A 26,537-nucleotide genomic window follows, 5' to 3' on the forward strand; every position below is an offset into this window, starting at 1 on the left:
TCAGAGAATAGCAGAATGTGAAAGTACTGAATGGAAGACGCAGCACTGCACACAACACTCTATTTGTAAAAGCATTTTCAGTTAATAATTAGTCTGTCATAACTTTATCTCAGATGGTGATTTAGGCTCAATACATTTATCCTGTACCATTCAGCCCTGTTCACTGTCTTCAGCCTTCCTAGAGGAATAAGAAGTTGGCTCCTTAGGGAAAGGGGCTATCCCTGTCTACGTGACAGATGGTCTTTTGTCACCTCCTACCACATGAGCAGAGAGATGCCTTCAATACGGACCATTTACATGGGAGTTGCAGAAGCAGTGAACCCATGAGGGACAAGGAATCAGGGCATGGAGAAGGAAGTAAATTGTGGCTGTGGCTTGAGGCCTACATCACTTACCTGGGAATCACAAGGCAGACCATTCATCTACTGGCAACTGGTCTAAAAAAAATTGGTGGACAGAAAAAAAAATGGTCAATGGGAGATCATGGTCACGAGAGCTGCTCTGGTTTTAAAATTTCTTTCGATGCTCAGCTGCATTTACTCACTTCAGTGGGGCAGTAATTACTTTTTTTTAACAAGTTGTTCTATCGTTTTTGATCAAAAACAAAGATACCTTAAAATATAGGAAGGAGAAAGAGTTTCAGGAGAACAATCATGTGGCAAGGTCAGAGTCTGAGGAATTCTATAAAGTTTGGAGATTGCCTTTTTATGAAGCAGCTAAAAAGTGTAGTCTCACAGCTGCCAGACTGAGAGATTGTCTAAGGCCTCAGTAGAACAGGTTTCACTAAAACAACAAACAAGAAGTGAACAGAGATAATGGGAACTGCAGATGCTGGAGAATCCAAGATAACAAAGTGTGGAGCTGGATGAACACATCAGGCCAAGCAGCATCTCAGGAGCACAAAAGCTGATGTTTCGGGCCTAGACCCTTCATCAGCAAAGGGGTATGGGGACAGCATTCTGAAATAAATAGGGAGAGAGGGGGAGGCGGGAGGCGGACTGAAGATGGATAGAGGAGAAGTCATTGTGCACATTGATACTAACAACACTAGTAGGGAAAAGGAACAAAAACAGAAATGCTGGAAAAGCTCAGCAGGTCTGGCAGCATCTGTGGAGAGAAATCAGAGTTAACGTTTCGGTTTCAGTGACCCTTAGTGACAGCAAGGGAAATGTTGGTTTTATGCTGAGGGTAGAGTGATGGAAGGAGTAAGGAGTAAACAGTAGGTAGGGATAGAGCCCAAAAAGAGAAAAGGACAATTGGACAAAGGAATGGATAATGATCTGGCTGGGAGGGTGAATGGCTGTGAATGGGGACTGTTAATAGCCAACAATGGGTTGTGTATAATAGAAACCATGTGATAACAAGGCCTGGCATGTGGGTGTTGTGCTAAAGGCATAGGAGAACTCAAGCCCAAAAGTCATTAAACTCGATATTGAGTCCAAATACCTGTAGAGCTCCCAAGTGGAAAATGAGGTGCTGTTCTTATCACTTGCGCTGAGCTATGCTGGTGTACTGCAGCAAGCCTGAGGCTGAGATGTTGGCCAGGGAACAGGATGGTGTGTTGAAGTGGCAGACAACTGGAAGCTCAGGGTCTTTTTACAGACAGATCATAAGTGTTGTGTGAAGCGGTCACCCAGTGTAAGCTTAATTTCACCATTATAGAGGGGACCACATTGTGACCAGCAAATACAATAGACTAGATTGTATGAAGGGCAGAATAAAGCATCGTTTCACCTGGAAGATGTGATTGGGCCCTTGGATACCGTGAAAGGAGAAGGTAAACGGCAGGTGTTTCACCTTTTGCCATTGCAGGGGAAGTTGTCATGGGGCTGTGGGGTGTTGCTAGGAATGAAAGAGGAGTGGACCAGGGCGTCCAGGAAGGAAAAGTCCCTGCAAAAAGCTGACGAGAGAAGGGAGTGGAATATGTGCCTGGTGGTTGCATCCCTCTGGAGGTGGCAGAAATTGTGGCTAATGATTCTCTGCATGTGGATGCTGGTGGGATGGTGAGTAAGGACAAAGGGGACCTTATCGCTGTTGAGGGAGAAAAAGAGGGTGAGGGCAGAATTGCGGGAGTTGGGTTGGAACCAGCTCAGGACCGTGTCAAATATGGTGGTGGGGAATCCTCAGTTGAAGAAGAAGGTGGACATTTCAGAAGCACCATTTACAAAGTTGGCATATTAGAATATATACAACTGTCAGAGAAATTGAGAGAAAGGAGTAGATCTTTATCATGCTCCCAGTTAGGTAGGATTTGATTTGGTTTGCTATGAATTATTATTATCACATGTACCTAGATACAGTGAAAAGATTTTTTTGCTTGCAGTACTGATCATACCATACAGAGTGCATAGGGTATTGGAACAGAGCGAGGAATACAATGTTATGGCAGCAGAGAAGGTGCACACAGAGCGAGATCAACATTCAATTTAAAATTTGAGAGGTCTATTCAGAAGTCTAATAACAGTGGGGAAGAAGCAGTTCTTAAAACTGTTGGTACATGTGTTTAAGCTTTTGTATCTTCTGCCTAACAGAAGAAATTAGAAGACATTACAACGGTGTAGGATGGATCTATGATTATGAGTAGAGATTAGGTTCTGCATTGAGAATATAGGAAATTAGGCAGGAAGATAAAAAGTAGGTCCTCGAGTGTAATAATATCTGGTACTGTGGGCTAGTGAAAGTAGGAATGGGAGGATAGAGCAGACGAATTCCATCCACACAACTCGCTGTGGCGGAACGGCTGCCAAGATCTTCAAAGACCCATCACACCCCAGTTATGATCTCCTACAACTTGTTCTGCCAGGTATAAGATATAGAAACCTGAACACACGCACGAGCAGTTTCAAAAACAACTTCTTCCTGGCTGTTATCAGATTGATAAATGGACTCTCTAGGAGGGACAGGCTCAGCCTGAAGTGGAAGGGGACCTATATCCTTGCAGGAAAATTTGCCGTTGCTACTCAGAAGGCTTTAAACTAGTAAACTGGCAGATGGGAATCAAAACGGTAGTGAGCAAAAAGGCTGGGGCTGGTACAATGAGAATAAGTCTAATAGTCAAGGCAGACAGGAGCTTGGCGGAGACGAGATAAGACTGATAAATTAAACTGTATTTAATTCAACACAAGGGGCCTGACAGGTAAGGCAGATGAACATAGGGCATGGTTGGGAATATAGGACTAGAATGTCATAGCTATTACAGAAACATGGCTCAGGGATGGACAGGACTGGCAGCTTAATGTTCAAGTGTATAGATGCAAAAGGAAAGATAGAAAAGGAGACAAAAGAAGAGGGGGAGTGGCGTTTTGATTAGGGAGAACATTACAGCTGTACCTAAGGAGGTTATTCCTGAGAGATCATCCATTGAAGTTATATGAGTGGAACTTAAAGATGAGAAAGGGATGATCACCTTATTGAGATTATACTATAGGCCTTCCCAATAGTCAGCGGGAAATTGAGTAGCAAATGCATAAGGACATTTCAGATATCAGAAAAAAACATAGCATTGTAACGGTAGGGAGCTTTAACTTGCAAAGCTCAGACCGGGACTATCATAGTGTTAAGGGCTTGGATGGGGATGAATTTGTTAAGTGTATACAAGAAAAATTTATTATTTAATATGTTGATATACTTACTAGAGACTTACTTGACCTTCTCTTGGGAAATAAGACAGAGCAAGTGACTGGTGTTAGTGGGAGAGCACTTTGGGACCAGTGATCATTATTCTCTTAGTTTAAAATAGTTATGGAAAAGGGTAGGCCTTGTACAGAGGAGTTCAAGTTCTAAATTGGAGTAAGGCCAATTTGAGAGTATGAGACAGGAACTTTCACAAGTTGATGAGGATGGCTATTTGCAGATAAAGGGATGGTTGGGAAGTGGGAGACCTTTAAGAATGAAATAATGAGAGTTCAGAGACAGTATGTCCCTGTCAGGGTGAAGGGCAAGGTTGATAGGTACAGGTAACACTGGATGAGTAGAGAAATTGGGGCTCTGGTCAAGAAAAAGGAGTTGGCATATTTTAGGTAAGAACAGCTAAAATCAAGTGATTTCCTAGAAGACTGTAACGGAAGTAGGAGTATATTTAAAAGGGAAATCAGGAGGGTAAAAAAGGATACGTGAGATAGCTTTGGCAAATGCAGTTAAGGAGAATCCAAAGAGATTCTAAAATACATGAAAGGCAAAAGAGTAACTAGGGGGAAAATGGGGTCTCTTAAAGATCAGCATAGCTGTTTCTGAGTGAAATCATAGGAGACAGATGAGATACTAAACAAATATTTTGTGTCAGTATTTACTATGGAGAAGGACTTGGAAGCCAGGAAACTTGGAGAAATAAATAGTTATGTCTTGAAAAGAATGCATATTACCAAAGAAGACGTGCTAAAGGTCTTAAAATGCATAAATGTAGATAAATCCTTCGACCTGATCAGGTATTTCCAAGAATTTAGTGGAAAGCGAGGGAAGAGATTGCTGGGCCCCTTGCTGACACATCTGAGATGAGGGGCCAGAAGACTGGATGTTGACTAATGTGGTGCCATGATTGGAGAATGGCAGTAAGGAAAAGCTAGGGAACTATAGAACAGTGAGCCTGACATCAGTGATGAAAAAGTTGTTGGAGGGGATCCTGAGGGACAGGATTTATATGCATTTGGGAAGGCAATTAGGGATAGTCAGCATGGCTTTATGTGTGGAAAATTGTGTCTTAGTAACTTGATTGAGCTCTTTGAAGATGTGACAAAGAAGATTGACGAAGGCAGAGTGGTGGACATTGTACATATGGACTTCAGCAAGGCATTCAACAAGGTTCTGCATGGTAGACTCGTTAATAAGGTTAGATCACATGGGATATAGGGGGAGCTAGCCAATTGCAAATAAAATTGGTTTGAAAGCAGGAGACAGAGGGTGGTGATGGAGTATTGTTTTTTGGACTGGAGGCTTGTGACAGATGGTGTGTCACAAGGATTAGTGCTTTTCATCATTTATATAAATGATTTTGATGTAAACATAGGAGGTATGGTTAGTAAGTTTGTAGGTGATACCAAAAACGGTGGTGTTGTGGATAGTGAAGAAGATTATCTCAGAATACAATGGGACCTTGCAATCTATGCCCATTTACCCATCACTTCATGCTCTCTGTGCCCCTAATTATCCACATTGTTCGTCATAGTCCTTGTGCTAACTTATTGTCAACTCATTCATCCTTCTCAGGCACACCCCAGGAGGCATATTTACATCCAAAAAGAACAAATTGAGAAGAACAAAAGAGAAGTACAGCACAGGAATAGGCCTTTCGGCTCTCCAAGCCTGTGCTGATCATCATGCCCTAACTAAACTAAAAAAATACCTCGTTCCCTTATTCAGTCTGTATCTCTCTATTCCCTCCTATTCATGGAACAATCCGGATGCCTCTTAAATATTGCAAACACACCTGCTTCCATCACCTCTTCTGGCAGTGCATTCCAGGATCCTACCACTCTTTCCCTTAAACCCCACCCCGTCACCTGTGCCCCCTTGTAATTGAAACTTCAACCCTGGGAAAAAGTCTCTGAATATCCACCCTATCTATGCCTCTGATAATTTTGTAGGCCTCTATCCTCTCAGCCATCATCTTTCCAGTAAAAACAGCCCTCGTCTTTTTAACCTTTCCTTATAGTCAATCCTGGAGACAGGGCAACATCCTGGTGAACCTTCTCTGCACTCTTTCCAAATCTTTCACATCTATCTGGTTTGTGAAGACAAAAACTGCACAAAATATTCCAAATTCAGCCTAATAAGAGCTTTATATAGCTGTAATGTGGTTTACCAACTCTTATAATCCATGCCCGAGGTGATAGTTCCTAAGAATGATTCACAGCTAAATTTGATCCTCCAAAATGCATCACCTCATCTTTGTCTGGATTAAAAGTCCACCTACCATTTCTGTGCCCAATTCACCGATCTATATCCTGTTGTATCCTTTCATAGTCGTCGGCACTATGAACAACTCCACCAATCTTCATGTCATCTGTAAACGTACTAATCAGACCTTCCATATTTTCCTCCAGATCATTTATATATACTAGAAACAATAGAGGACCTAAGACAAATCCCTGTGGAATGCCACTAGTTACTGGGCACTATTCTGAAAAACTTTGCTTCAGTCTGTCTTCTATGACCAAGCCAGTTTTGAATCCATCCAGCCAGCCCACCCCAAATCCGATATGATTTTAATTTTTGTACCAACTGCCATGTGGAATTTTATCAAATGCCTTACTCAAGTCCGTATAAACTACATCCATACTCCTTCCCTCATCAAATATCTTTGTTACCTCTTCAAAAAATTCAATCATGTTGGTGAGGCACAACCTTTCCCATACTAATCCACACTGCCTGTCACTAACTAGTACATTTTCTTCCAAATGTATGCATTTCTTGTTCCTCAATATCTTCTCCAAGAGCTTCCCCACACAGACGTCAGGCTTACTGGCCTATAATTTCCTGCATTATCTCTGCTTCCTTTCTTAAACAAGGGAACAACACTGGATAATCTCCAGTCCTCTGGACCCTTACCTATAGTCAAAGAGGATGTGAAGATATCTGCTAAACGTCCAATTATTTCTTCCGTTGCCTCTAGCAGAAACCTTGGGATGGATCCCATCTGGCCCAGGGGACTTGTCTATTTTAATTCAACTTAGAATACTCAAAACTTCCTCCTTCAATATATTGACATTCTCTAGTGTATGCATGCACTCATCTCTGACCAGAACACCAGTCATGCCTTTCTTGGTGAATGCCAATACAAAGAACTCATTAAGGGACTCTCCCACTCCATGCATAACTTAACATCCACTAAAGTTTCTGTCTATTAATGATGACACTCTTGAAAAGAAACATTCATTAATACAAAAGCTATTCAAAACATAGAAATTCCTTCAAATAATCTCCTATGTACACGATCCCTCACAATGACAAAACTTCATTCTAATACTCAATCTCTCATATACATAAGACACAAGTCAAGAATGTGATTGAATAGTCTCCATTCTGCCACTACCCTGTAATCTCTTAGATTTGTCAGAACAATTGATGCCCACGAAGTGAAACCTCTATCAAAAGCCTTTAGAGTTCTTTTGCTTCTTTCAGAAAATCTACTGCAGAAAGCACTGCTTCAGAACAATTGTTCATTCTCAGGTCTGTTCTTACTCAGAGTAATAACGTATGACACAACTTATAGGTAAATTTTGAGAAGTCCTAATGATTTTTGCACGTGAAATATGGGTATTTTAAACATACATTTTTAACCTTGAATTAATACTGTATGCAAACTGTTACAGAACCCTTCAAGTATTATGGCTGGGAATTATCTGGTGCAGACTTAGATGAAGAACAAGAAGATGCTGAATTATTAGCAGAGGAAGCAGAAGAAGAAGTTGCTGAAGAAGAGGAGGAGGTGGAGGAGGGTGAAGAAGAGGAAGACGAAGTAAGTGCACTCTAAAATTAGATATTTACTTTAATACTACTGTTGAAACTTACACATTTTTCATTACATAACTTAATGCATAAAACATATTTTGCTATTTTAAAAATTGCATACGAAATTACATCAATAGACTATAACTGTAACTCCTTGATTAGCAGCAAAGATTAATGCAACAGTCTGAAAACTTGTTTGAAATTTTGATAAGAGCAACAGATTGTTTTCAAGAAAAATTTTCATTACTTCCTGATAAATGCAGCAATAGCCTAGGTTGTGCTCAGTGAACCAGTATGAAAAAATGCTCACTTTTCATTTTGTTTTCTTGAGATGTTGTGGGAAGAACATGAAGATATGAATTCGGGGCAGTGGTGAACAATTCAGTCTCTTGAGCCTGCTCTACCATTTGATATGATCATGGCTGATGTTACCTCTGCATCAACTCCACTTTCCTGTCTGCCTCATAACTCTTTAACTAATTAAAAATCTATCTTCTCCTTCAATTTACAAAGATTCCCAGCATCCACTGCACTCTGGGGTAGTGAATTCCACAGATTCGCGGTCCGTTGAGATTCCTCCTCATCTATGTTTTACGCTTGCCACCCTTAACTTAAAACTAATACCTCTGATCCCACAAGGGGAATCATCTTCTCTATGTCTACTCTTCCAATCCTCTTTAGCATCTTATATACCTCAATTAGATCTCCCCTCATCTTTCTCAATTCTGGCACATATAGGGCTAAGATAATAAGATGTGAGGCTGGATGAACACAGCAGGCCCAGCAGCATTTCAGGAGCATAAAAGCTGACGTTTCGGGCCTAGACCCTTCATCAGAGAGGGGGATGGGGTGAGGTTTGTGGAATAAATAGGGAGAGAGGGGGACACGGACCGAAGATGGAGAGAAAAGAAGATAGGTGGAGAGGAGAGTATAGGTGGGGAGGTAGGGAAGGGATAGGTCAGTCCAAGGAAGACTGACAGGTCAAGGAGGTGGCATGAGGTTGGTAGGTAGGAGATGGCGGTGCGGCTTGGGGTGGGAGGAAGGGATGGGTGAGAGGAAGAACAGGTTAGGGAGGCAGAGACAGGTTGGACTGGTTTTGGGATGCAGTGGGTGGAGGGGCAGAGCTGGGCTGGTTGTGTGATGCAGTGGGGGGAGGGGATGAACTGGGCTGGTTTTGGGATGCGGTGGGGGAAGGGGAGATTTTGAAGCTGGTGAAGTCCACATTGATACCATTGGGCTGCAGGGTTCCCAAGCGGAATATGAGTTGCTGTTCCTGCAGCCTTCGGGTGGCATCATTGTGGCACTGCAGGAGGCCCATGATGGACATGTTGTCTGAGGAATGGGAGGGGGAGTGGAAATGGTTTGCGACTGGGAGGAGCAGTTGTTTATTGCGAACCAAGCGGAGGTGTTCTGCAAAGCGGTCCCCAAGCCTCCGCTTGGTTTCCCCAATGTAGAGGAGGCCACACCGGGTACAGTGGATGCAGTATACCACATTGGCAGATGTGCAGGTGAACCTCTGCTTAATGTGGAAAGTCATCTTGGGGCCTGGGATAGGGGTGAGGGAGGAGGTGTGGGGGCAAGTGTAGCTTTTCCTGCAGTTGCAGGGGAAGGTGCCGGGTGTGGTGGGGTTGGAGCGCAGTGTGGAGCGAACAAGGGAGTCATGGAGAGAGTGGTCTCTCCGGAAAGCAGACAGGGGTGGGGATGGAAAAATGTCTTGGGTGGTGGGGTCGGATTGTAGATGGCGGAAGTGTCGGAGGATGATGCGTTGTATCCGGAGGTTGGTGGGGTGGTGTGTGAGAACGAGGGGGATCCTCTTTGGGCGGTTGTGGTGGGGGTGGGGTGTGAGGGATGTGTTGCGGGAAATGCGGGAGACGCGGTCAAGGGCATTCTCGACCACTGTGGGGGGAAAGTTGCGGTCCTTGAAGAACATGGACATCTGGGATGTGCGGGAGTGGAATGCCTCATCGTGGGAGCAGATGCGGCGGAGGCGGAGGAATTGGGAATAGGGGTTGGAATTTTTGCAGGAGGGTGGGTGGGAGGAGGTGTATTCTAGGTAGCTGTGGGAGTTGGTGAGCTTGAAATGGACATCAGTTACAAGCTGGTTGCCTGAGATGGAGACTGAGAGATCCAGGAAGGTGAGGGATGCGCTGGAGATGGCCCAGGTGAACTGAAAGTTGGGGTGGAGGGTGTTGGTGAAGTGAATGAACTGTTCGAGCTCCTCTGGGGAGCAAGAGGCGGCGCCGATACAGTCATCAATGTAATGGAGGAAGAGGTGGGTTTTGGGGCCTGTGTAGGTGCGGAAGAGGGACTGTTCCACGTAACCTACAAAGAGGCAGGCATAGCTGGGGCCCATGCGGGTGCCCATGGCCACCCCCTTAGTCTGTAGGAAGTGGGAGGAATCGAAAGAGAAGTTGTTGAGGGTGAGGACGAGTTCGGCTAGGCGGATGAGGGTGTCGGTGGAGGGGGACTGGTCGGGCTAAACTGCTCAATCTCTGCTTATAAAACAGGCTTTTCATCTCTAATTAATCTAGTGAACCTCCTCTGAACTGCCTCCAATGCAATTACATCCTTTCTCAGGTAAGTTGACCAAAACTATACACAGTACTCCAGATGCGGCCTTACCAACGCCTTGTACAATTACAACATTTCCCTAATTTTATTCTCCACTCTATATTGCCAAATAATATTACCAACTGCCAATAAATGCTATATCTGAATTCTAGTTTTCTGTAACTCATGCATGATACCCAGATCTGTCTGTACCAAATCATTTTATACTTTCTCTCCCTTCAGATACTAAGCTACCTTTTTAATCTTTTGACTAAAGTGGGTAACTTCACACTTATCTGTGTTAAATTTCATCTGCCAAACTTTGGCCATCACCTAACCTATCCATATCCTTTCCATGTAAATGTCTTAATTCTTCATTACACCTTACTTCCCCACCTATTTTAGTGTCATTTGCAAATTTCACTGCAGTACATTCTATCCCATATCCAAGTCATTAATATAGATTGTCAATGTTTGGAGCCCAAGGACTGAACTCTGTTGGAACCCCAGTAATTGCAACTTGTCGACCAGAAAAAGAACCATTCTTACAACTCTCAGCTTTCTGTTGGTTCGCCAATCCGAGCTAATCCAAGCAACACCGCAGAATATTACCTTGTATATTAACCTTTTGTCCAACACCTTATCAAATGCCTTCTGGAAGTCCAGATATAACAGACCTACAGGACCCTCTCTAGCCATTAATATAGTTTACCTAAAAAATGCAGCAAATATTTGTCTGATGTAACATTTTATAAACTTTAAGGCAGGCAAGTATTAGTACAATGAGCATTTATCACATATAAATCACATACTTTCATTGCACTTTTATCAATTGCAAATCAGTCCTGCTTGTGAAACAATTGTGGGGGGTACAAAGGAAAATTGGAACACAAAACAGGAGTGAACCATTCAGCCTGTCAAGCCTGTTTCACTATTCAATTTAATCATGTCTGATCATCCACATATGTTTTTTGGATTGTAGACTAAAACTGGGCAAAGGTACTGACTTAAACTAGGGAACAGTGGAAGGAGATGTTGCAGTTTTTAAAATGAGTTACTGGAACTCATTGTGACTTGTATCTACGATGTTGCCTTATTCAAACGGTAGGTGACAATGCTCCACGTATAGGCTCCTAAGTGTGTTTCTGGGCAATTTCACCCGGATACAGTCTTTTGATTGCTTTTCCATTCAGGATCAGTTGTGTGCTTGTCATGATAACAACTTCTTGATTGGCTCCGAGGCAAATGGACCAGCTTTGTGTTTGGACAATATAACAAAAACATCCAGCCTGTGAAGGAGAAAGCTCCAAAATCTCTCTCTCGTATCAAGAAATATCAAAAAATCTCCTGGTATCTATTCTCACTCACAGTTCTCCTGTCACCAGCTTTCTCTGTGAATTCCCTTGTTGAAAAAAGGGAGAAAAAACCTTCAAGGACAGTGAAAGAGACAATCTTCAACCATGGATGAATGATTCAGAATCAGTGGACCCACAATCTTGCAGCCTCATTAGAGAGTTAATAGGGTTCAAAAGGATCCAAAAGAAAACAACTCATTGGCATCTGTAACACAGACTGATGTCATGACTGTGCTTCGCTGACTACTTTTTCCATTGCACCCATAATTTCTGTGCTTTGGCTTAACTCTTTGAGTGAATGTTTATGAGTATGAGAATTTTAAAAGAGGTGGGTAGAATTTAAGTTATAGAGTTATAAGTCAGCAGTACATGTTTCTTTCTCTTCATGGGTTAAAAACAGTTGGATTACAATTTAAACTAGTTTGGGAGGGGACCAGGAGTCAGAGTACTAGTACAATAGGGACATAGCATAATATAGTAAAGGAACCAAAGCAGACCGGGAACGACTACTTGTAGAAAATCTGCAGAACAGCAGTTGGGGGCTGTCCAAAAAGGAAATAGGAGAGTTCAGGCCCTCATTTTCCATTTAACATTGTTCCTTTTAGGGTGAAATAGATGTGGAGAAGATGTTTTCACTAGTAGGAGAGATCACGGCCCAAGGGCATAACCCCAGAATATAGCATACTAGGTGAAGTGGCCAATGGAAAACTGGATACTGCTCATGCAAATTAAATTGACAAGTATGCTTCAATATCAGAGGAGGTTTCCTAGTATAATAATGTTAAAACAGGCTGTTCTGGGTACACACATGTTAGTTCCTGAAGAATAGAGGCAAAAGTTTGATATTCAAGGAAATACTCTAGACAAACCTACCACCAGGCAGTGAGGTGTATATCCCAATCAGACTGTATAAAGTAAAATTAAAATAAACAAAGGTGTTGATTCAAAATAAGTATTTGGCAAGTCCTCATTGACGCTCAGAGAGTAGTTCCGAAGGTAAGTAAGCTAGCACAGGTAGCTCACACTGAAGTTGAGGCTGAAGGGGTTTCGGAATATTATTAAACTAGAAGCAAAGTACTGATAAGCAAGTGGAGACACCCTCATGTACATCCTAATGACAGGGAATGGATGGTTGTTCTTATATAGTGGTGCCGCCCAAGTATCGTATTGTTAGTAGCACATAAAATTCCTATGATAGAACGTATAGGAATATGTTTCAGACTGTAAAGAATCTTCATTTGTCTGCTAATCTTTTACTTTTTGCATGCTTATAGAAGTTCTTATAGACCATTTTTATGTTCCATGCAAGTTTACTCTCATACTCTATACTTCCCCTCTTAATCAACCTCCCAGTTCTCCTTTGCTATTTCTAAACTGCTTCCAGTCTGCTACTTTTTCTGACAACCTAAGATAAAATTGAAAGATTTAAGCTAAGTAATTTTCATAGATGGGTATGAGGCATAGGAGTTTAAGCCATGTACAAAATTCTCAGAGATCATTCTCTCAAAAGAGTTAGAAATTCACTACCTTTTGGAATTAGAACTCAAGCTAAGGAGATGAAGGTTGCAACTGATAGATAACAGTAATGGGAGATGATTATGAGCTGATGCATAAAATTAAACCTTTTTTCCATTACCCCCATAGACTTGAGAATAGAGAATGGAAGAATGAAAGGAAAGCAAGTAGCCATTGTAAAGAAAGGTCAACTGGGAATGACCTAAAGCCTCCACCTCAGATCAGAAGGGAAGGTGCTGAGGGTGAAGGTGAAATTCAGAGGCCTAAGTGTTTCTATTGCAATAAATAAGAACATCTTTATTTGGAATGCTGGGAGTTGCAAGTGAAGTGCATGGACTTATTGAGGGTTGTAACTGTAGATCTGAAACTGGAACTCAAAAGGAAAATACCACAGAAAAGAAAATAGCTTTGACTACAACTAGGAAACTGGGGGTAAAAACTGCGTGAATCTAGAGAGGTGAATAGGGTAGATTAGAGGTTTGCAGGGTTTCTGACAAATAGGAAGATAATCCATTTTTGTTCAAATGATATTGCTAAACACATAACTATATTAAGAGACATGGCCACCGCTCTTTTGCTGCATATTGACCCATTTTTCCATCCAGGGAATGAAATGAAATCTAATAGACAGTGTAAGTGAGGAATATATCCCTGTTCATTGTATAAAATAAAATTGGAATGTGACTTGTTGTCCAGAGCAATGGTAGTAGGAATTGTCAAGAAATTAGCCATGGATGGAATTGACTTACTCCTTGGTAATGATTTGGCTGGAGTAAAACTAGCTTTGCCCATAAAGCTAGCTTTGGCTAGCTTTACCTAGCTTTGCCTATAATCATATGAAGTCCCATCCGAGGTGGAAAAGGTGGAACAGTCACAGGATCAGGTTCCAGGTATTTTCAATCATGTATAGTCATCCAAGCAATGACTAAACAAAATCCATCACCAGTAGTCAAAGTAATACCACAAATGGATAATAGAGTAGCTAAATCTTTGCATAAAGGAGAGATTAATTCAAAGGAAGTATTTGGAAAATCTTCATTACTTGAGGCTTAGAGAGCAGATCCAATGTGGAATAAGTCAGCACAGGTAGCTCACACTGAAGCTGAGGCTGAAGGCGTTCTAGAGAGTTATTACATTAAAACAAAATTCTGATGAGGACGTGGAGACACCCTCACAGATCTGCAAACAAAAAACGGATAGGTGTTCTTTAATGGTGGTATTGCTCAAGTATTCTAAGAAGCTATTTTGAGTAATGCATGGAATTCCTATGGTAGGACATTCATCAATACATTTCAGACTGTAAGGAGTCTATATTCATCTGCTAATTCTTTTTCTTCTTGCATACTTACAGAAGCTCTTATGGTCCATCTTTATGTTCCTTGCATGTTTACTCTAATGCTGTAATTTTTCCCACTTAGTTAATCACTTTGTACTCCTTTAAATAATTCTAAACTGCTTCCAGTTTGTGGGTTTGCTACTTTTTCAATAAGTTTACAAGAATCCTCTTTGAATCTTATGCTATCCTTAATTTGTTAGCCATGATGGTCAATTTTCTCGATGAGTTCTTTTGCCTGAAAAGAAAGTATAACTACTTTAACAAGGACCTTACTGACTGCTATAAAGAACAGATATATTGCTGCAAAAGAAATCGAAGAGATTAGAGACCCTCCGGTTTAAGATAAAACTACAGACCTCAGGTCATCAGGAAGACAGTCCAAGTCAACTACTTTTATTCAACATAATATGATCCTGTGGTTCTTTCCTGGTCTGAATAGAACATGTTTGGGAAGAATGATGGAACTTCCAGAACATCTAAGCTTGTAAAGTTGAAGACCTTGGGGGGAGGTTGGGTTGTGGTAAATATAAATATATAAGTAAATCTATAACATTATAATTTTGAGGAATAAAGAATTGTGGGGACCAGAGATTTCTTTTGATCTTTATTGGTTCATGGGATGTGAGCATCTCTGACTAGACCAGCATTTATTGCCCATCCAGTTTTAGAGTCAGCTACGTTGGTTCTGCATTCACATGTAGGCGAGACCAGGTGAGGATAGAAGATTTTGTTCCCTGAAGGGCATTAGTGAACCAGATTAATTTTTCAACATCAGACCATGATTACATGCTTTTAATTCTAGATTTTTTGTTGAATTCATGTCTCACCATCTGCCAAAGCAGGATTTGAACCCAAGTCTCCAGAATATTAGCCCAGGGTCTTGGGTTACAAGCCCAGTGAGATTACCGCTTCACCATGTAATCATGGTCCAATGTTGTAAAAATTCATCTGGTTATCTGATGTGAATCCAGAACCAATGCAGCTGCCTCTAAAACTGGTTGGGCAATAAATGCTGATCTGGTGAGAGATGCTCATATTCCATGAATCAATAAGTCAAAAAAAAAACTCCGGTGCTAGCACCATTTTTGGGCAGCACTGTGGCTCAGTAGATAGCACAACTGCCTCACAGTGCCAAGGACCTGGGTTCAGTTCCACCCTCAGGTGACTGTCTGTGTGGAGTTTGCACATTCTTCCTGTGTCTGTGTGGGCTTCCTCCCACATTCTAGAGATGTGCAGGTTAGGTGGATTGGCTATGCTAAATTGCCCATAGTGTCTTGAGTGGGAAATATAGGGGGTGGGTCTGGCTGGGATGCTCTTCGGAGGGTCAGTGTGAACTTGATGACCTGAATGGCCTACTTCCATGCTGTGGGGATTCTATGCTTCTAAAACTTAAACATTTCAATTTCCTTCCAGGATGAAGATTTGGCCCAACAAAAGAACAGACAGATGGGAGAAAGTAAACATTACTGTCCCGTGGTCTTAAAAGAAAAAGCAGTTCTTTATCCAGGTGATAAAGAATGTGGTGCTAAATATCGAGAAAAATATTATTATTTTTCTCATCCAAATGCTAGAGATGAATTCTTAAAGAATCCAGAAGAATATGTAAATGAAAATGAACCTCTGAAGGTAATGATCTTTGACTAGTAAATATTTCAACTGTATGAAATGCATCAATTGAATTTTGTTTTTCACTCAGCCGCCTATTTAGTTAACTTTATTCTTTAAAATGACAATCTATATTTTCGGAAATAATAAGTTTTAACATTAAGTTAATTTTAATTGCCTCTAATCTGCTAATTAATTAAGTTTAACAGAATATATGAAACAAACTGTGAGAATGTTCTTATTACCAACTTTAGCATCAGGCATTTTATGTCCCAAGTCTTCATCAACTGTCTTGCTCTAATTGTTGAAAGAGAAATGCCACCATCTGTAGGAAAATCAACCAATAAAATTCATAGAATATGGAACTGTTTGTGTAAATGTCACTTATTCAGTCTAGACTTTATATGAGATTACATTGGTCCAGACCAGTTTCAATAACTTTTAGTCTTGGACCATGATCATCATTAGTGCTTACCACAAATGAGGTGGTTTTCTGGCTTTGCTAGAGAATAATATTCTTTGTTTTTTAATTAGTTCTTGGGAAATGGGCATTACTGTCAAGCTCAGCATTTATTGATTATCCCTTGCTGCCTTCTTGAACTCTGGAAGCTGAAGGTACCACCACCCCCCACCACCCCATTGCAGTATAATAGAGTGTGCCATGATTCTTATGTGACAATGCTGTAGCAATGGAATTCATGTCTTGGAGATTATCCACGATTTGAATAGAATCCCGGAGCAATGGAGTACTGGTAAACTGGCTGGCCTAATCTTTATAGATGGTAATAGTCACAGACCTGAAGGGTTTTATGAAGACTTGGTGAATATCTGGCTGTCAGGCCCATGGCTTATGGTGGAGCACTTAACATGAAGGACTGTAAAATTGAACACTTCTTTATTTATTTGTTTTTCTGCCTTTATATTCTACGATTGGTTTATTTTTCTGCGTTTTAAGATGGTGCCAGAGACTGGCAACACTACACAACACTTTTCCATGTACTTTCTAACAAAATACATGTGACAGTAAATCAAATAAAAAAAAAATAAAATCAAAAAAACATTTAATAATATGCTTTGAATATTATGACTTATAAATAGAAGTGGTGCATCATTTCTGAACACTAACTGACCCAATAGTTTCTAATATGGTAGGCAAGAAGCAGCCAAACATTTGTGGCTGGAAGTGCATCACTCAAACTTTGATCGTGTGATTTGCATTTGTAGCATTAGTACACACTATCTGCATTCTAAGCAGAAAGTGAGGGTAACGTACTGAATTTAGGAATCTGTGCTTTGCATGTTAATCTAATGTTATATTTAAAGGCACCATGTGATATTTACAAATTAGTTGCTGATTTACGGTGCTAATATTCTTCTTTGAGGCGAGGAAACAAGAACCAGACTGTTTCAAACCTGCTGGTGGAGGGGCAACAATCGCTTGTTATGTCTTTGATCTGAGCATCTATTTGGAAACAAGTCACACATGTATTTAAGAGCAGCTGGTGGCACTCTCAAAGCTGGTGGACTAATCATCTTCCAGTTTCAGAGCATCAACTGGCTGCAATCAGTAATTGAGAGGGCTGTCAACCCACGGAACATTTAGGCAGTGATAATTAATAAAAATGCCCAGCTTCCCATAACCGGATTTTACAAATTCAACAGTGGTTGTCATTAGGCTAGCTTTTTATTTATTGAATTCAAACTTTTCATCAGAGAAGTTGGATTCAACTCCAAGCCCTCAAAATGTTAGATTGACGTTCTGGATTGCTAGTCTGGTGACATTATCACTACATTACCATCTCTCTGTTATTGTTCTGGTTAATGCTATGATTGACAAAATGGAAACCACAATGTTTTGTATATGAAAGGAATAAATTAACAAATGATCGCTGTTATACCCATGAAAATATGTCTTTTATTTTTAAACAGCCACCTCCACTAAGGTTATTCGTATTTGGGGCTAAAGGATCTGGTAAAACAGTTAATAGCAGATGGTTGGCAAAAAAATTTGGCATCTTTCACATTCAGTTCACTGAATATATTCAGGAGCTCCTTTTCCCTAAAACCAAAAAAAAGGTTGGCCCTGAATACGATGATGAACCAACAGAAGAAGAACTGATTGAAATAGCAACCATTGCAGCACTTGAAAGGGGTGAACCAGCTGAAAATATTGAGATTGAAAATGAAAAACCAGAGGTACAACTTAATCATTTTGCATAGAAATAAATATTAAAATGCTGATTCACATTTTCCCAACTATTAATTTAAAATATATTCTGAAGTAATTTAAAATATATTCTGAAGTACACTAAACCATCCAGCAAAGAACATTGGAAAATCATGTTCTCTTCTGCATTGAATTAGCAAATCTCAGTTGGACAGCAATCATTGGCCTCAGGACCAGTTGACTCAAGATGGCAGAAGTCAACGACAGTTCTCACTAGTGATTTCTGGCTGATAATTTCCAATAGAGTCCCTATGTATAAGCGTGAGATCAGAACAGTGTCATGGCCAGCTGTGAATATGTATATTTAATGGCTAATGAAAGCCTGAAAAATAGAAACGAATGCTAGTCTGTTCATGGGATATGACCCTTGCTGGAAAGCTATTTGTTGCTGAACCAAAGTGCCTTTCAGGAGGTGTTGGAGGCCGTGAATACCTAAGAAAGTATTAACTAGGCATGCTGCTTTGTCTAGAGATGTTGAACTTCTTGAATGCTTTTGGAGCTGTAATTTTCCAAACAAAAGGAGCATATTCCGTAATACTCCTGACGTGTGCCTTGTAGATGGTAGATAGTCTTCAGGAAATATATTTTAGAATTCAGGATATCCTACAAGATATGAGCTACTTGCCACAGGATTCCAAGCTTCTGACTTATTCTTGTCATTACATATTGATATGGCTGGTCTAGTTAAGTTTCTCATCAATGGTATATCTCAGAATGTTAATGGTGGAGGATTCAGCAATTGAAAGTGGTTAGATTTTCTAAAAGCAAAATACTACACCTGCTGTGAATATGAAATAAAGAGAAAATACTGGAAACACTCAATGGGTCTGGCACCATCAGTGGAGAAAGAAACTGAGTTAATGTTTCAGATTATCACCTTTCACCAGAATTTAGAAAATTTACAAATCGTGAAAGCTCAGAAATATCATAAGCAGATTATAAGTAGATAAAATATTAGAAGGTGGAAAAATAACAAAACGAGAAGATAAAGCACAAGTTGGTAAACGTTAAATGATGAAATTTGTGGGGCAAAGTCAAGTGGAATGTCAATAGGCTGTACAAAGTTAACGAATGATGCATCCAGAAGAATTGTAAATGAAGAATAGTAAATAACAGTCATCTGAAAGCAAAAATGAGAAAATTTAAGACCAACTTATCACAATGGGGGAGCAGTGATCAGAACACAGAACATGCAATACAGGAACCCTGCGGCTCATGATGTTGTGCTGAACATGACGCCAGATTAAACTAATCCCTTTCTGCCCTCCTTTGGTCTATATCCCTCCATTTCTTGCATATTCACGTGCTTATCTAAAAGACTCTCGAACACCGCTATTGTATCTGCCTCCAACTACAACCCCTGGCAGTATGTTCTAGACTGCTACAACTCTGTGTAAAAAACTTGCCCCTCACATCGCTGTGAACTTACCCCCTCACCTTAAATGCAGCCCTGTAGTATTAGACATGAGAAAAAGATCTGACTATCAACCCTATCTATGCATTTCATAATTTTAATGACTTCTATTGAGTCTCCCCTCAGCCTCTGACGCTCCAGAGAAAACAACCTGAGTTCTTCTTGCCTCTCCGGATAGCATCCTGGTAAACTTCTTCTGCCTCCACATCCTCCCTGTAATGTGGCAACCAGAATTGAATGCAATGCTCTTCAGTGATGCCGAACTAAAGCCTTATAAAATTGCAATATGACATCCTGACTCTTGTATTCAATCCCCAACCATTAAAGGAAAGTGTGCCAAATGCCTTCTTTACCACCCTATCAACTTCTGTGGCCACTTTAAGGGAGCTATGGACTTGAATGTCAAGGCCCCTCAATATATCAATGCTGTTCAAGGTCTTGCCATTAACTATTACTTTTCCTCAACGTTTGATCTTCCAAAGTGCAAGACCTCACACTTATACGGTTTAAACTCCACCTGTCATATTGCCGCCCGCCATATCTGTAAATGATTTGTATCCCATTGGATCCTTTGACAACCTTCTACACTATCTACAACTCTATCAATCTTTGTGTTGTCTGCAAACTTACTAACTCACCCATTTACATTTTCGTCTAAGTTACTTATATATACCATAAATAGCAGAGGTCCAGTAGGAATCCCTGCAGAACACCACTAGTCATGGATCTCCAGCCAGAAAAACACCCTTCTATCACTATCCTCTTCCTTCTATGAGCAAGCCAATTCTTAATCCATGTTACCAAGTCACCATGGATTCCAAGCATCTTAATCTTCTGGATAAATCTACCATGAGGACTTTGTTGAAAGCCTTACTAATATCCATGTAGACAACATCCATTGCTCTACCCTTATTGATCACTTTTGTCACCTTCTCAAAAAATTCAATCATGTTAATAAGACATGACCTGCCCTGCACAAAGCCATGCTGATTCTCCCTAATTAGGCCATACTTTTCCAAATCATGTAAATCCTATACCTAAGAATTATTTCCAATAACTTCCCAACCACTAATATGACACTCACCAGTCTATAGTTTCCCAGATTATCCCTACTTCCCTTTAGAACAGGGGAACAACATTAGTTACTTGCCAGTCCTCAGACCTCTCCAGTGGCTAATGAGGATACAAAATTCTTGGTAAAGGCCCCGCAATCACCTCTCTTGTCTCTTGCTGTAACCTGGAGTAGATACAATTAGGGCCTGTGGTCTTATCCACCTTAATGTTCTTCAAAAGACCCAACACCACTTCCTTCTTGATCTCAAAATGCCATAGCATATTAGCATGCTCCACATAATCTTACGATCCTCCATAACCTTCTCCTGGGTGAATACTGACACAAAGTACTCATTTAAGATCTTGTGCACTTCCTTTGCCCCCAAGCACAAGTTCCCTCCTTTATCTTTGAGTGGTCCTACCTTCTCCCTACTTATTCTCTTGTATTAATATATCTATAGAATGCCTTGGGATTCTCCTTAACCCTATTTGCCAAGTTTATTTCATAGCCACTTCTTGCTCTCCTGATTCCCTGTTTGAGTTCTTTCCTGTCTTCTTTATATTCCTCATGGGCCCTGTTTGATTTTAGCTTCCTGAACCTTACATATGTTATTTTTCCCCTTTTGACTAAATTCACAACCTCTATCCTTGTCTTTCCTCCTTGTTGAAACATGCCGGTCCTGAACTCTGATCAGTAGGCCTTTAAACAAATCCCACATGTCAAATATGGATTTGCCTGCTAACAGCTCATCTGGTAACACCTGGTAACATTCCCTATCTCCTGCCTAATACCTATGTAATTTGCCCTCCCCTAATTTTATACCTTCCTGCAAGGTCCTGACTTATCTTTATTCATAGATATCTTAAAACTTAGGGAATTGTGATCACTGTTTCCAAAATGCTGTCCGACTGAAAGGTCAGTCACCTGGCCAGGGTCATTAGCCAATAAAAGGTCCTCCTGTAGTTGAACTATCCACATACTATTTCAAGAAATCCTGTAGGATGCACTTAACAAATTCTGCCCCATCTAAGCTTCTTGCTCTAAGTGAGTCCCAGTCAATATTGGGGAAGTTAAAAGTCACCAACTATGAGAACCCTGTTATTATTGCGTCTTTCTATCATCTGCCTACATATCCAATCCTCAGTGTCTCGCTGACTGCTGGGGGAGAGGAGCTGAAGCATAATCCTATCAGAGTGATTGTATTTATCTTATTTTGAGCTGTACCCGTTTTGCCTCAGCAGATGAGCCCTCCAATATGTCTTTTCTGAGTGCAGATGTAGCATTCTCCCTGGCTAATAATGCAACTCCTCCACCTCTTTTACCTTTCTCTCTATCTTGTTTAAAATAATGAAATCCTGCAAAGTTGAGCAGCCAGTCCTGTCCCTCTCTCAAACAAGTCTCTGTAATGGCCATAACGTCATTGTCCCATGTATTGATCCAGACTCTAGGCTCATCTGCCTTACCTATAATGTTCCTTGTGTTGAAGTAAACACACTTCAACCTATTAATACCATCATGTTCATTTACCTGTCTCTGCCTGTCATTCCTTTCTGACTTACTGGTCCTAACATCTGCCTTCCTCTTAACCCCTCCACTTGTTGACCTGCAAGTCTGAAATTATGGAACATAATGTCAAACATAGAAGACTGAAAACTGTATAATCATAAAATGAGGTGCTATTCTTCAAGCTCACACTGAGCTTCATTGGGTTACTACAGTAGGCTGAAGACAAAATGTCAGCATGAGACCTAAATGGAGAGTTCAAACAACAGGACACAGGAAGCTTGATTTCGTGTTTATGACTGAATGGTGGTGTTCCTCAAGCAATCATCAAATCAGCATTTTAATGTCCAAAATGTAGGGGAGACAATACAAGTAGGGAGAAGCAAAATGAGAAAGGTAGTGAGATTAACAATCTTAACAATGTGATTAACAAAATATGAATGAAAGTCAACATTTTTTTTATAAAAGAAATCATGCTTGACAAATTTATGACAGTTTTTGAGGATTAGTAGGGCAGATAAGTGGGAGCCAGTAGATGCAGCATGGGCAGGTATTGTTGAGCACCCAGGACTTGATGGCCAAAGAAAGCTCATTCATAACATGACCAAACAGATATCAGATTGAAAATCTTTTCAGGGTAAGTCAATAGTTGGCTATTAGAGTGTGAGAAATTTCTGATTAGCCATGTTGGAAAGAAATTGGAGCCCGTTCCATCACTAGCCATACACCGGGCAACAACGTGCATGTAAAAGTCTATGTTGCCACAGCTTGAATTCCTGGGGGACCGGCTTGTCTCAGTTGACTGAGTGGATTAGTTTTCAATATTTTGCTCATGGAATTAGTGATAATAGTATGGATATAGGATTGGTTACTGGATGAAAAGCAAAGTGTAAAGATAAACAAGGCATTTTTAAGTTGGATGACTGCGATTAGTGCGATCTTGCAAGGTCTAGTCCTGGGACTTAGCCTATTAAGTGACTTAGGTGAAGAGTTTGAGGATGATGTATCCAACTTTGGTAATTATTCAAAGCTGGATGCGAATGTAACCTGTGAGTAGTACACAAAAGGGCACTGAAGAGATAAAGGCACATTATGTGGATGAGTAACAAGGTGACATGGGTATGTGTGATATTATTCATTTTGATAATAAGGAAAGCAGAATATGGTAAATTTTGATGTTCAGAGGGGATTAGGTGTACTTGTACCCAAGGCAAATTAGCCTTTACTCCAAGGAGATTTGACTTCAAAATAAGGAAATATTGCCACACTCACACAAGTTTTGTGGAGGACACACCTGAAGTACTATGCACAGTTTTGGTCTTCATATTTAAAGAGGATATATTTGCTTTTGACATAATACAGTGAATGTATTAGTGTCCGGGCCAGGAGCTATGATGAGTAAATTGCTACATAAATTGGACCTATACTACCTGGAGTTTAGAGGACTGACCTCATTGAAATACACAAAGTTACAAAGTGACTCTGCAGGATAGATACTGAGAGGTTGTTTTCCTTGGCTGAGAATTCTAGAATGCTGTCACAGGTGCATGGCCTCAGGATAAAGTTTGGATCATTTAGGCCTGAGAAGAATAGCATTGAGTAGGACTCAAAATTGTGAATCTTTGGAATTCTCCAACACAGATTATTGTGAATATTCTATTACTGAACAAATTTAAAGCTGAAATAAAAAACAAAAGACACTGGAGAAACTCAGCGGATCTGACAGCATCTGTGCAGCTCTGAAGAAGAGTCATATCAGCTTCAAAATGTTAACTTTATTTCAATCTTCATAGGTGCTGCCAGATCTGTTGCGTTTCTTCAACACTTTGCTTTTCTCAGATCTCTAGCAAATGCACTATTTTGCTATATTTAAAAACAAAACAGACATGTTTGTTCATTTGTCAATGGTAGTGGATTGAAAAATGAAGCAAAACTGTAAGCTAGTGATAGTCCTAGGGAATGGTAGGGTAGGCTCAAAGGGCAGTATGGTATATTCTTGCACATATTTCTTGTTTTGTCGTGTAAATACTTCTAAGTTAGTTTATGATATTGTTCGTATAATGTTAGTATTATCACACAGGAAGAAGAAGTGGAGTATACTGCAGAAGAAGAAGCCATGAAAGCATACCTCCTTGAAGATGAGCAATTGCCATCAGAAATCCTCGATAACCTTATTCCAAAGTGGTGGAATGAAGAACCATTCAAGTGAGTTCAATTTACTTCAGATATAAGGAACCTTCCCATTTACAGTTAAAGTGTGATGGTGAAAGAGTTTCATGGCATTCACTTCACCAAGGCCCTCAGAGTGTGATGACACCTACAAGGTCCATGTAGGGGCCTTGGTAACAGGCAATGGCCTCTCCAGCTGGAATTCAACACCTGAGCCCTTTATAAAGGGATGGGTCCACAGAATTGTCTGCCCGAGGCTGGGACTAGCCTTTGTAAGCCATGAGTAATGGCTCTACTTTAGTGTCCAATGGTAGATGGTGTTCCTTTTCACTGGAGCTTTCTGAGTCATTACATTGGGATACAGAAGGGTGCTTTTAGACTACAACCTGCTAGACAGGAAGACGAAGTTAGTTGCTCCTGCCTAGAGGAGGAAGAGGAGCTTGGAAAGTGGAGGCTAGAGGCCAAAGTGGAGCCTTGAGCTAAGGATGGTGCTATTGCCTGGCCTGAGTGCAATAGCTGCTTGGAGGTCTTTTGGATTGTTGCTGCCTGAAGGCGCCTTGGCTAGCTTGTAATGCAGAGTGATGCCAACGGCTTTCTTTACCAACTAAGGTTACCACGAATGTCTCTCCTTTCAACTTCACTCCTTGCCTGAGGTGTGGCAACCCCCGGGTTAAACCACCACCAGACATCCCTCGCTAAAGAAAGAGTAGCCATTTGGTCTGGTATGTCTAGGGTGCTGTCATATTGATACATTAAAAATCATCTGTGGTCTCTGTTATATCATACAAAAATCCGAGAAAGATGGTTTAACATGCCTGGCTTTAACAAATTTGTGCTATCTTTTCTAAAGTCATCTGGATGTTCACAATGGATTATTAATTTTGTCCAAAAATATTATTTCTACAAGCCTTCTCAGCACAGCAGTTAAAGTGAATAACCTTCAGTTGCTGGGCTTACCTTAACACTCTCTTTTGAATAAGTTGTACTGCTTGGAAAGATACAGTCCTCGAGTATCACCCCTGTATCCAAGGAAGATCGAATATTGTAGCCAGTCAGAAAATCAAACCATTACTATAACTATTTAGAACTCCATTTTTAACTCAATAGTATTAGCCTTCCACAAATATTAAAATAATTGTAAACTTATTTTTAAACTTGTCATTGCATTTGGCTGGAAATATGCCCTAATGAATTAAATTCAAACTGGTGTGAAATATTTTATCAATACAGTCTACCTTTTCTGGCTTTGGTGCGCTTATGAATCCGATATTAAAAAAAGGCTGACCGTTAAAGTTGGCTAGTGCCATTATTTATCTAAAATTTTATACAATGCAAAGTTGCCACTTTCAATTATACCTGAAAGATACTTTTCGTTTGAAGACCAAAGGTTGATAATTGGTAGTGAAGTTCTTTAATATTCCATAGGTTCTATATACAAGATTATATTGTGATGGTATACATAATGACATAAATCTATTGTATACGTTGCATTTTCCAGATCTACAGGGTTTGTTCTGGATGGTTTCCCAGCTACAGCAGAAGAAGTTCAGTACCTAGTAAAATGTAGCTTGTTCCCAGATGCAGCCATTTTCATTAAGGTTGAAGAACGTAATGTGCTGAATTGGATCCTTCCTTCAAGACTTGAAAAATGGAAAGAAAAACGCAGACAAAAGCTAGAACGCAAGAATAAAATAAAAGAATTGAAGAAAAAAATAAGGGTATGATTAGGAGAACTGCTTATATTGAGAACTTGACAAGAACGTGGCCTCTTGTAATACATTAACTATAAATAAGCAGCCCATACTGGCGTAAGTTAATTTATGTATTTTTGCCATAAGTTGTACTAAATACCTTTACAATAGCCTACTCAGTGGTCATTTGGAGTCATGCCCTATATTAGTGATATAACCAAAGCTGAGAAGTGCCCTATTTCTCTGTTGTCATACTATTTCACTAATTGCAACTGACAGGTGAAATTGTGAGACGAGCTAAGAGGAAAAAGGAAGCATACATAAGGTCTAGGCAACTGAAGACAGACGAAGCTTTGGAAGAATATCGGGAACGTAGGGCAAATCTGAAATGAGGAATTAAGACAGCTGAAAGGAGACATGCAATATCTTTAGCAAACGTGGTTAAGGAAAATTCCAAAGCCTTTTATTCATATATAAAGAGCAAGAGGGTAACTAGAGAAAGAACTGGCCCACTTAAGGACAAAGAAGGAATGTTATGCGTTGAGTCAGAGAAAATGGGTGACATTCTTAACGAGTACTTTGCGTCGGTATTCACCAAGGAGAGGGACATGACGGATGTTGAGGTTAGGGATAGATGTTTGATTACTCTAGGTCAAGTCGGCATAAGGAGGG

The 26,537-nt window shown here is 40.4% G+C and overlaps 1 protein-coding gene across 2 annotated transcripts in view; it reads left to right on the forward strand.

The window, feature by feature from the left end:
* Window positions 1-26,537, forward strand: part of ak9 (adenylate kinase 9) — a 298,446-nt gene that overhangs the window by 172,326 nt on the left and 99,583 nt on the right. For both annotated transcript variants that reach the window (XM_059645225.1, XM_059645227.1), the window contains exons 22-26: window positions 7,308-7,453; window positions 15,616-15,828; window positions 17,737-18,003; window positions 24,086-24,210; window positions 25,673-25,892. In XM_059645225.1, coding sequence (XP_059501208.1) covers window positions 7,308-7,453; window positions 15,616-15,828; window positions 17,737-18,003; window positions 24,086-24,210; window positions 25,673-25,892 — 971 coding nt within the window. The remainder of the gene's footprint in view (window positions 1-7,307; window positions 7,454-15,615; window positions 15,829-17,736; window positions 18,004-24,085; window positions 24,211-25,672; window positions 25,893-26,537) is intronic.

Source organism: Stegostoma tigrinum, chromosome 4 (assembly GCF_030684315.1).
Source record: "Stegostoma tigrinum isolate sSteTig4 chromosome 4, sSteTig4.hap1, whole genome shotgun sequence".
In the NCBI taxonomy this organism is placed as follows: domain Eukaryota; kingdom Metazoa; phylum Chordata; class Chondrichthyes; order Orectolobiformes; family Stegostomatidae; genus Stegostoma; species Stegostoma tigrinum.